Here is a 12,316-nt window from a genome sequence, read left to right as displayed (position 1 = left end):
CCCTCTCCCTCCCTCTCCCTCTCTCTCTCTCTCTCTCTCTCTCTCTCTCTCTCTCTCTCACAAAAAAACACTACAGACCAACATCTCAGAGATGGGTGCACTCAGACAGCCTTTGGAGTATTATTACACACTTGACTGAGCAAAGAGCCTGACTGACCAACTGTTAGGATCCCTCTTCAACCACAGGGCAGGCGGAAAGGAGCAGATATCGGTTCTGATGCTTCCAGTACAACTGCCGTACGAGGCACAGTGACGGGGTTAAGTGACTGGGGGCTACGTAAACAAAATGTAGAATGTCAATTTATCTCTGTATATACGTGAGATAAATTGGGTGCCGCAGGGGTTAAACACCTGCCCACCACCGTGGGGGGGTCTAGGGGTTCAAATCCGCCGCAGTACATATACACCATATTTTATACTTTGGCTATTCAAAAATAGCAAATATACATCATTTTGGGGGTCCTTGACATTAACGTTTGAGAACCACTGCAGTAGGGTACAACAGCAGCGGCAAAACAGCCATGTGGGGAGGAGGAATTGGCCATAATGACTAAATTGGGAGATTTTTTTTATTTTTTTATTGGCTTGGTGGATTTGTCTCCTGCTACGTTATGAACCATCCAGACATCTCAGGTCATCTGGGACCGGTCTGTTTTCTGTCCCCAGAGACAAAAGTAAACATGGAGAAGCAGCTATAGCGTTAGGTTTTTATGCACCACATTATGTGAAGCAACGGAATGTTGTACTGTGCCCAAGACAAGAGTTCCCCTTGGGGACAATACGGTTGAAGTTTGAACCTTGATACCTGGAACAAACTCGCAGAAAAATGCAGGTCTGCTACAGCTCTGTTCTTTTAAATCAAAGCTGAAGACTTCTGTTTGCCATTGCCTTTTACTGATGTTTTTTGATTCACTACTTGTGCTGCACTGTAACTTTATCCTGATATTTTGATCTGTTTTATTCAAGCTTATTCTTATTGTGTTCTTTTAACTCTAACTATTTTGTATTCAAGTGTACTTTTAATGATGGCTTTCTTTTGGACGTTGTCATAATGCTCTTATTGTCTTGTGTAAACCACTTTGAATTGCCTTGTTGTTGAATGAAATGTGCAATACAAATAAATAAACTTGAGTGAAACTTTGCGTGAACACTGGCAGCGGCACTTTTTATGTTGAAAATTAAAAGGATCTTAGGGCTTGTAGGACTTTTCACACGTTTCCTTGCTCCTCCCTCATTCACGCTCCACAAACCTCACAATTGTATATCGTTGCTGTCGGGTGGAAACCTTGTATGTCCAAAACCATCCCTTTTTAAAATTATTTTAAAAACATTTTAAAATTGTGAAAATAGCCGATCTACAAGCTCACAACGGTGAACGCGTCACATCACGACACGGTGTGAGCTTGTAGATCTATTTTCACTACTTTTGTGAGACACTCTTGTATGATGTATGACATTAACCCATTAAAAAATATTTTTTTATGCAATATTTTGAGATGGAGTCCGTGGCCAAATACGATGAAAACTGATAGCATAGTTTTTCAGAAAACTGTTTTTAGAAGACATTTGTGGAATTTACCTCAGATGTTAATGGGTTAATTTATGACAATAACATAAAAAGTTGAAATATGGAAATACAAGGTCTCTGCCTGACGGCAACTATACCCTTATACCTCTCATCTCACACCTCCTTTCACTCTAGTGAAAGAATAGAATAGAGTCACCTGCAGAGTCGTGCGGTGAAACTAACAGAAGCTCACCACGACGCATTGTGAGCTTGTAGAGTGGCTATTTTCGGCATACGACAAAGTATAAATCGGGCTCCACGTTACAGAAGAAGTAATCGTTACTTTTTTCAAACCTCTCAGGGCAGACACTACATGGCCTTTGACTCAAGAGTAGTTTTAAGAGCAAAGTTAATAGAATATGTTCTGTATACAATGTCATACAGCCTCCTAAACAATAGACATTATGTATTTCATATATTGCACATAACTGACATATCTCACAATGAAAAATAAAGAGATAATAGGGCTTTTTTGTGTAGATTAGCTTTTTAAGTATAATTCGTACCATAGGCATGCTAGTGAATACTTCATAGGACATGCAGCACTATAGCATAATAGCATCCATTCTGATTTTCTTTTTTAAAGATAGCATAGCTACACATCTTGTCTAGAATTACATCGTGGACAAAATGGACCAAAGGAATTAATCTTCAAAAAAGGGATGGGTATAAAATAACTACAGTATACCCCGCAAAATTAATCTCTTTAGCAATCAAACAAACAAAACTCAGGTGGCAGTAAATAAGTCTTTGGTGAACTGATAATTAAGCACGCAACATTAGATTAACAAATTGAATTCTCTTAAGATCAACTTTGACAGTATTGCTAATAGTAAGTTAGTGGGTGCCATAAGCAAGCGTTTGCAGTAGCTAAGCTAGAAATGTTTACCTTTTTGTCAATTAACAAATTAGATTGGATAATATCAGGCGACATTGCTGGTATGATAACCTGAAAGGTCTCAGAAATTAATTTCAGTTAGTCCAAGATTATGCAGTATAGTTCTGGTCCTTTTGCTAAATGGAATTGGCAAAGAGTTCTGCAATTTCCGGGTTAATACTTTAATCAATTGCTCTACATCAGACAAATTAGCTTCACAACCCTTTGAAACAAGCTACTAACAAAAAGGACAAACTACACGCTTGCCCCATTGTGCTACTTTTCAGGCCTTCAGCTTGACTGAGAGATACAATACATCAGTCTATTACTACAGACATGGAATGCTATGAAGTAGAGAAGAAGACAGTGCTTGCTGGGCAGTGGTACAGAATGGAACCATATTATGGCAGACTGGACCTGGACAAGGGCTATAGAGACACTTGAGGGAATACTTAAGATGCTGGAGGTACACTACGGCAGTTCTCCCCCATTATCCCATTCAGGTGTAAGCTTCACAAAATCAGAGAAACACACTTATACTATTATTACCGAAGGAGTAAAATAAAAAAATAAAAAAACAGATAAAATGTGCACACGTCAATAAAGACATTCACTCTGCTTGGAGAGGCCTTGCCCCGTCTAGCCTTAGATGGACTGAGCACAAGAAAGGCAGAGACTTGGCTAGTGAGTACATAAATCCTTCACTTCACTGAAGAAAAATGGCAGGAGAAAGACGAGATGTGCTGAAGGAAACTGGGATTACAGCAGAGTCATCTATAATGTTTGGCCCCAGGAGAGACCACTGGTGCTTGTCCGGGGCGACATCCAGTGGAGGGCAAAGTCACTGGGAGGAATGCTAGCGCACACACACACACACACACACCACGTCCTTATGCACTTTACTTTGACAAAGACAGCAGCGGACAACCATATGGCCATAAAGGGCAAACTCCCCTTGCATCCTTCGTTTGACCTTCCTCCTGACAGGGGACGGCTGCAAACTCTGTGGTGCTGCTCCATTTCCACTGAGTCAGCTTCTTGGCAGTTGGAGCTGATTCAGCAGTTCCTGAATGCTGATAAAATTATAGTTGTGTGTTTTCATCAATATTATAGTGAACGTGAATCTAAACGGATCGTAAATTGTTCTTACTTGCATGAACGGCAGTTTGAGCATAAAGTTAGCAATTGGTGGTCCCTATATGTTGTTAATATTCATTATTACTGGTTAGGCTACTATTTGGCTATTGTTTTGCGAGCAGGACGACTACAGAACAGTCACACAAGACTTGACTCCATGCAGACACGGAAAATGACCCTAATAAAGTGGGATGGCAGTTCTACGATAACAGTTAGCCAGTCCATAGGGAGCAGGAGATTATGAGGACCTCACTACTGATCCCACCACCTCTCAATCAGCCTTACTAATCTGCTCTGGATTCCCATACAGGGGCACTTACTGTAATGTCCAGTACAGCAGAGGGAGTAACCCCTTTACCCCCTCCCATTTACAGTCCATCTCAAGATCACCATCCTGCTCGGGTTATACATCTGTACGCATCTTAGTGATGTTAACGTAGTTGGTATTGGTCTGGGTGCAATTGCCCGTCTTCATCCGCTCTGGGGGGAAATCCTCGGTGCTGCGGTTCTCCGCTTCCTGGATCTCCATGTAGTCAGATTTACTGAGAGTGGATCCGCTGCCATTACTCCTGCCGTTTTTCTTCAGATCCTCGGCTGACTCGGCCTTGCTGGGGATGTTCAGGTACTGTGCCTGCTCCTCGCCCTCCGTCTCCCTGTGGTAGAAGTAGTTGAAGTTGGAGACGATGACAGGCACGGGGAGGGCAATGGTCAGCACGCCAGCGATGGCACAAAGAGAGCCCACTATCTTTCCCCCGATGGTGGTGGGGACCATATCACCATAGCCCACAGTAGTCATGGTGACGACAGCCCACCAAAAGGCCTCTGGGATGCTGCTGAACTGGGAATCTGATTCATCTGCTTCTGCGAAATAGACAGCGCTGGAGAAGAGGATGACTCCGATGAAGAGGAAAAAGATGAGCAGGCCCAGCTCGCGCATGCTGGCCTTCAGAGTTTGTCCCAGGATCTGGAGACCCTTGGAGTGACGCGAGAGCTTGAAGATACGGAACACCCGGACCAGACGGATGACACGGAGGATAGCCAGTGACATGGCCTGCTGGCCCCCCTGGCCATCCTCTGGTCTCTCCGCCAGCTCAGTGCCCAGCGTGATGAAGTAGGGTATGATGGCAACGATATCAATGATGTTCATGATGTTGCCGAAAAACCCGGCTTTGCTGGGACAGGCAAAGAACCGGACAAGGAACTCAAACGAGAACCAGATGATGCAGAGGGTCTCCAAGATGAAGAATGGATCAGTGAAATAGGTGGAGTGGTAGGTGGTGATGGTATAGTTGCCGACTGTGATTACTTGGCTCACGGTGTCCTCGTCGTTTCGGAAGACAGGCAGTGTCTCCAGGCAGAAGCTGACGATAGAGATGAGTATCACCATAACAGAGATGATGGCGATGATACGAGCAGGACCCGAGCTCTCTGGGTATTCAAAGAGAAGCCACACCTGTCTCTGGAACTCATTCTCTGGCAGTGGCCGCTCTTCCTCCTTTATGAAGCCCTCGTCCTCTCTGAAGATCTCGATAGCCTCGTCGCCCAGCTCATAAAACCGGATCTCCTCAGAGAATATGTCTAAGGTCACGTTAACTGGCCGGCGTAACCTCCCTCCCGACTGGTAGTAATACAGAATAGCATCAAAACTTGGCCGGTTCCGGTCGAAAAAGTACTCGTTCCTGAGAGGATCAAAGTACCTCATCCTCTTCTTGGGGTCCCCCAGCAGGGTCTCCGGGAACTGGGAGAGGGTCTTGAGCTGGGTCTCGAAGCGTAAGCCAGAGATGTTGATGACCACCCGCTCGCAGCACTCGTGGTCCGGTTCTGGATCGTACTGGTCGTGAGGCTGGCCCGGATGCGCTGCTGCCTCATCCACAGGGTCGCCCGTGGCGACCGTCATAGTGTAGGGCGATGGAACCTGCAGCTTTCAGACAGGGTGGTGCCACCCCTGGGCACCAGGAGATAAGGCCTTCACACAGTTACTGTCTGCCGTACAGACAGAACTGCCTCTGATGAGCTATAACAAAGAGACAGAGAACAGAGATGTTAATGCGTATCTTTGCATTCTAATACCCTTGCACTGAAAAGCCTTGCAAACGTTAAAATGTGTAAGGCTTCCTTTCATACACAAGTAGGAAAATATGCACAGATCAATAGGGTGTCAGAACAACGTGTTGTGACACATCATGACGGCTGAGCATGTATATCTATTTTGGCCAAATATTCGCCCCCATATATGGAGGCTAAGATTCATGTGGTTAAACGGCGAGGTTTAACCACACAAACACCTGTGTGGCTATTACTGTTGTTTTACTCTCATGTACCTGTACACAAGATGTAAAAATAAAGTACAACCTTGAACAATTTCAAAGCTGTAGAGTACATGTGTGTTGGAGTGCATGTGAGTGTACGTGTGTACTCAGTGTGCGCGCGTGTGTGTGTGTGTGTGTGTGTGTGTGTGTGTGTGTGTGTGTGTGTGTGTGTGTGTGTGTGTGTGTGTGTGTGTGTGTGTGTGTGTGTGTGTGTGTGTGTGTGTTTTCAGTGCGGCTGATAGCATCAACAAGGCAACAAGGCCAATCAAACAACTCTCACTGATTGGATGATTGTAGTCTTGCATAGCCAGACGATCAGAGATACCTCCGCCTATACTGATATGTCTGGTGAAGTGATATCTAAACTCAATGAATGCACTAGAACTGGAGTTCTAGTGCATTCATTGATCTTTCAAGATCTTTTTGAAAAGAGCAGATCTACAAGCTCACAACGCGACACGTCGGCTATTTTCGAATAGCCAACGTATATAGGTTTGAAGTGCTCATAATGGCCTGGTTGCTTCTTTTGGGCTTGTTTTCATAGACCTGGTTGCTTATTTCTCTCACAAAATCTGGCGACACTGATTGGGACAGTATCAAAGCAGTTGGGTGGCCCAATGGATTTAGATTTCTCCTGATGCATTATTCAATATCTCTGATCGTCTGGCTATGCCAGACTAGGCTAATTGAATCATGACTTTCACTGTAAACTGATAAAATTATTGGATTCCACAGAAAACTGTGGAATCTGTGTGTGTGTCTGTGTGTCATTAGAATTCAGGGACCCTCTAGTGTAGTAGTAGGGCAATACGTATATTACCACCACCACCCTCCAAACTCCATTCAGTTCTAGGCTGTTCGTTCACTGATATAATAAATGAACATGTAACATGATATATATTTTTCCATTGAAACAGACAAAGTAGCAAGTAGAATCTATTCTACAAGTGAATACGTCTTATTTCATGTATTGCTTGTTACTCTTGAATCATTTCCAGTGGTGGAAAGTAAGCACATTTGCTCAAGTACTGTACTTTAGTATAATTTTGAGGTATTTTCTTTGAAGAGGGTTTGTAATAATAATTCTACAGACAATCTACAGACCTATATACTTTGAAAATAGCCGATCTACAAGTTCACAACACGTCGCTTTGTGACGCGTTGTGAGCTTGTAGATCTGCTATCTTCAAAGCATTTGTATACATTTTATACGTTTGAAAACTTGTGAAATGGGACCTTCTGCATAATGGAGTGCTTTTACTTTTGGTAGTTAGTACATTTTGATGCCAATACTTTTGTACTTTTACTCAAGTAGATTTTTAATACCAAACTTGTACTTGTAACAATTCCTACAATAGCGTATTGATACTTTTACTTCAAGTAAAAATTGTGAGTACTTCTTCCATCACTGATCATTTCCAGTCAGTAGTTGACAGGTTAACCACTTGAAACCAGAGCATCACTATTTTCAGGGCGGAAATGTCTGATCTGAAAGCTCACAACGCATTTGCAACACAACGTGTTGTGAACTTGTAGATCGGCTATTTACAGCTAAGCTATTTAGTGTAGAGAGGGCAGGGGGGGGGGAAAGGCGCAGCGAGCCTATTATTATAGAGCCCTGGGGCATTCCAGTCAACTAAGTATGGAGTTTAAGTGGTTAATGATTAATATTGTCAATTAAAGTAAATTGGCCCGTTAAAAGTTATCAATAAAAGCAATCATAAAGAAACTCGGATATTGAAAGTGAGCAAGAGCATCGCGGTTGAAAATAATAACACTGAGGGAGAGTGGAGAGTGTTGGGGGCGGGGCGGGGGGGGGGGGGAGATAACCATTTGAGAGCATTGGCTCCATTGCGTCTGTGTGTATTAGGTTATGAGTTCTCTCTCATGTGACCGCATTGTAGGATCAATATGCTTCCCAGTAATACTATATCAGTTCTCATAGTGTGCAATTACAACCAACAAATCTGATTAAATGCTGAGTGCCTCATATAGACTATGAGATGGATTTTCTTGTCTCCATGACTATAAAATGCCCCATGCCCATTACAGCACAACATAGTCTACATTATTAGCTGGGGAGACTTTCTCAATAAATGATCCTTGAACTATATAGATTAGATTTTGCCACACTGTGTCCTGGTAAAACAGGTGTAAGCCAAGGACAGCTGCGAGATGCATTATTAAACAGCTCTGGATGAAATATTAACATGCAGACAAATTGGCTTGAAAGTGCACCACTGTTGTTGTGATTTAATGGTCTGGCACTGACAATACAGCCTACTACAGGATAGGCCTACTACCCATCTTCATTGATTCATTATATTTTGATGCAATGTAAACGCATGTTTTCTCATGCCAATAAAGCTTGTTTGAATTGAATTGAAAATGGAATTGATAATTACTACACAAACCTACGGGATAACCCAATTTCAAGGATTTGCTATTTTGCTACAATACAAACCTACAACCCAACTTCATTGACACACATGTCATTAGATATAGATGAATACTTTGATGTTATGATATATTAGACTGCACTATAGCCTAATATAACAGTATAGGCCTATCAGGAATTAAGTTACTTACTACCAACCAACAGATGTGTGATTTGGCAGTATAGGCTATATCCAAAGACGTGTAGCCTATGTTAAACCCATTAAAACCAGGAAAACATCCGTGTCATTTTTGATTTTTGCATTGGCTATTCAAAAATAACTTGTACATCTGCTATTTCTGAAAAGTTTTGAAAAATTGTGAGTGTGAGAACTGCTGATTTAGGAGGCATTTGTAGAATCGGCCTCAGGTCTTAATTGGTTAAGTGTGAGTGAGTGTGAACAAACCAAAACAGCCTACCTGTTCACACAGCAGGATGACACTCTAGTTTTGTTGACAGGTCCTCCTCAGGTCAATAGGCCTGCAGAAGCATTTGGGCCCAATTGTCCAGTAGATCAGCTCCCTCTCCACGGTCAAGGATCAGCAGCTCTTGTTGTCAACATGTATCACCTGAAGGCAGCCCTAGGTTGGGCTGCTGCAGCCCCAGCACAAGGAGAGGAAGAGGGGATAAGAGGTGGGGATGCCTCCCACCAAGCTCCTCTCTGGGCTGACCTGCAGACACACACAGCTCTGGTAGTGGTGGTGGGGCCCCGGGGGGTGCAGGCTGCAGCTGGCAGAGGGAGACCCTGCTGTGGTGGGAAATATACTGTGTATGATTGTCTCATAGCAATCTTAAAAATGGACCAAACATGCTTGGATCAGCGAAGCATGACGCCCCCCTCTTCAAACTGACACCGCCTACATCAACAGAACAAGATAGTCCTCCTGGGGTCTGATAAGAAGGGAGTCTGGGGGAGATGTTGCTAGCAGTGGGTTATTTATTTCACTAGGAGCAGCACCCATGTTATTTATTTCACTAGAAGCAGCACCCATGCTGCCGCAGATCTCATCTCATCTAGAGACTAGAGTCAAATCACCTGTTTGAGCCCCAAACAGCTCCTTATTTATTCCGCTGGAAGATGTTGCGTTAATTTTTATCTCAATACACAATTAATATATATTGTTTTCTCTTCAAAACCCGCTTTATCTGAAGGGGGAATAGCCAATTTCACGAATTAGATCCTTATTTTCACAACCAAGTCCATGGACAAATGCTGTGATTTTTTATGTTAGTATCAATTGGTGAAAAAAGGCATTTTTTCCATTAATTGATTAATTAATTGAGTAAAAAACATACATTTACCACTTCAGCCCTATTTAAACTTTGGCTATTTGACAATAGCAGATCTACAAGCTCACAGCACGTTACATCTGTGAGCTTGTAGTTCTGCTATTTTCATTAATTGATATTTTCCGTTTGAGACAAAACAGCCAAGTTCATGCATGGGCGTGATGTGAATGTGTGATCAGCCTTAAATCGGTAACAATGTTGCCGTGTGTTGCCTGTGATCAGCGGTCATAATGTAGCGGTTAATTGTTGCAATGGGGCAAAGCGATAGATCAGCCATACATCGTTATGATGTAGCAGTTTGTTGCCAGGGCAAAGCGCGCAGTGAGTGAGTGCGTGCGTGTAGTTTGGACACAGTAGCAGGTGCGCAGACAGACAGCAACGGATAGACAGGCATGCTCCAGACAGACAGACATGCTCAAGACATCGCAAAGCGTCTTCGGAACAAACAATAATGGAATCCATCCATGCACTATAGCACATTTCCTGTTGTCCATACTAACAGTACGATCGCAGATTAAAGGACAAGACATTCACCCTGTTCCACAGTGTGTTGTAGAGACGCATGTAGGGGGTCGATCCACTGTGTCTCCTCACAAAAAAAACAGGCTTTTTAAAACAGATCGCCACCGCGGCGACGGACGGGATTTGGAAGGAAACTCCTTTATTTGTGTCCTCCTCCCTTTCCTTCCACCGACCGTTGGAACGGTTGTCTCATCTCGTCACGACCACCTGTTTGCGGGCCACGTCTCTCCATGTCTCTCATGATGATTCACTGTACTGTTCAGTTGGTCGGGTTGTGTGACGGGGCTGCAGTTGGACATTGCATCGCATACAAAGAGCCCCGTGTTCTGTGTGTGTCTGTGCCGTGCGCGTCGTGCGCTCCTCTTCTCAGCCACTCCTATCTGAGACATGGAGCTTCAGTGAAACCGTTAAAGGGAACGCAGCTTTCCCAGCCAGGCCACAACACGCTGGGAACGGCGTTTACAGCAGTGGTTTTCAACCTTTTTCGTGTCAAGGACCCCCAAATTGACACATATTAGCCCACGGACCCCCATTTGAAAAGATATGCCAGGGACTCAACCATTTTGATTTCTTGGGGGTCTTAATCTACACTTTATCATCATCATTAGTGTTCATGTAACTCTGAGAGTGTACAAATGGAACAGAGTTACAGACACATAAGGGTCCATTTGGTTCCTAACTATTAATTAGGCTGGGGACCCCCTGGAACCCCCTCAAGGACCATTGGTGGTCCCCGGACCACTGGTTGAGAACCACTGGTTTACAGGATAGCTGGGCACCAAGGAGGAGTGGGTTCTTTACTCTGTGTTAAATTTACTATTTTTTCAAAAAAATATTAAAACGTTTAATATTTGGAAAATGGTCTTAAGTCAGTGGTTTTCAACCCTTTTCATGCCAAGGACCCCTAAATTGATATATATTTTGGCCGCGGACCCCCATCTGAAAATGTTTTGTGCCAGGGACCCCCAGAAGCAAAGATTTGAGCTACACATTTTGAAGATTTTTCAAAAATAGCAGATCTACAAGCTCATAGTGGACCACTGGTTGAGAACCACTGTCTTAAGTAACGTATACATGATTAGAACATGCTTAAACATTCGACCATTAAGGTCTAATATTTCTACAATTGCTGCAAACCTGTAGCTATATCTAGTCATTTTGGGGCATAAACAAGAAGTTGAAGTATAACATGAAGTCTGATAATGATGTACCATGCATGTTCACATCATGTATACTTTACATTACTTAAGACCATTTTTCTAATATTTTTTTTTTTAACATTTTGGACAAAATAGCCAATTTTACATTGAGGTGCCCAGATGTCCCTTGTGCCCAGTGCCCACCTATATCTTGTATCACTCCCCATAACTCAGTGTAGAAATAAAAACCAAATGGACCCGTATCTCAAGAGTTACAAGACCTAAGGGTCCATTTGGTATCCCCTTAAAGAACCCTAAGGGTTCCTGGATCCCACTTTGAGAAATATGCTGTAGCCTGAAGTGGTTTTCAAGCTGCTGTCCAGGGACCCCCAGGGGTCCTTGAGGGGGGAGGAGGAGGAGGGGGGGAGGCAGCCAAAGTTAAAGATTTACTATAACTCCATTAACTTGAAACATAACAGTATGAGTGCATGACTATTCTATCAATAGTCTATTTCTCGTACAATTATAACAATTAGTCACTTTAATTTGAATCTAAATTATCGTTTCATGTCAGCGTCCCTAACTCCCTATGACAAAAAATAATTAGAAATGGGAGTCCATGGCTAATGAAAGCAGTGGTGGAAAAAGTACTCAAATGTTTTACTTAAGTAAAAGTATCAATACTGCAATGTAGAAACACTTTGTTACAAGTAAAAGTCCAGAATTTAAAATTGACTTCAGTAAACGTATTGGTATCAAAATGTACTTAAAGTACCAAAAGTAGAAAGTACTCATTATGCAGAATGTCCCATTTCAAGTTGTCAAATGTATAAAATATATAAAAATCCTTTGAAAATTGCAGATCTATGCTTGTAGATCGACTATTTTCAAATTGCCAAAGTATGTCTGAAGTGGTTTTGTAATAATAATCAAAATCTACTAGCAAGCAGACTAAGCTGTGATCAAAACCCAAGATTGTGAGTTTTGATACAGGTGACACACACAGGTAACAAAGACAAGAAACTGTCAGACATAAAC

The 12,316-nt window shown here is 42.8% G+C and overlaps 1 protein-coding gene across 1 annotated transcript; it reads right to left on the bottom strand.

Moving 5' to 3' along the window:
* Positions 1-1,599: 1,599 nt before the first annotated feature.
* On the bottom strand, positions 1,600-10,457 carry LOC311053868 (potassium voltage-gated channel subfamily A member 2-like). Its single transcript, XM_084069610.1, has 3 exons — positions 10,152-10,457; positions 8,747-9,075; positions 1,600-5,595 (listed from the first exon to the last, which is right to left on the bottom strand). Exon 3 carries the CDS (start codon positions 5,476-5,478, stop codon positions 3,985-3,987), a length of 1,494 nt encoding a protein of 497 aa, XP_083925736.1. The 5' UTR covers positions 5,479-5,595; positions 8,747-9,075; positions 10,152-10,457; the 3' UTR covers positions 1,600-3,984.
* Between the last annotated feature and the right edge of the window lie 1,859 nt (positions 10,458-12,316).

The sequence above is a fragment of the Gymnoscopelus microlampas genome (genome assembly GCF_963454915.1).
Source record: "Gymnoscopelus microlampas genome assembly, chromosome: 10".
Classification (NCBI taxonomy): Eukaryota; Metazoa; Chordata; class Actinopteri; order Myctophiformes; family Myctophidae; genus Gymnoscopelus; species Gymnoscopelus microlampas.
Note: the sequence above shows the minus strand (reverse complement) of the source record. Positions and strands in the feature narration are given on the sequence as shown.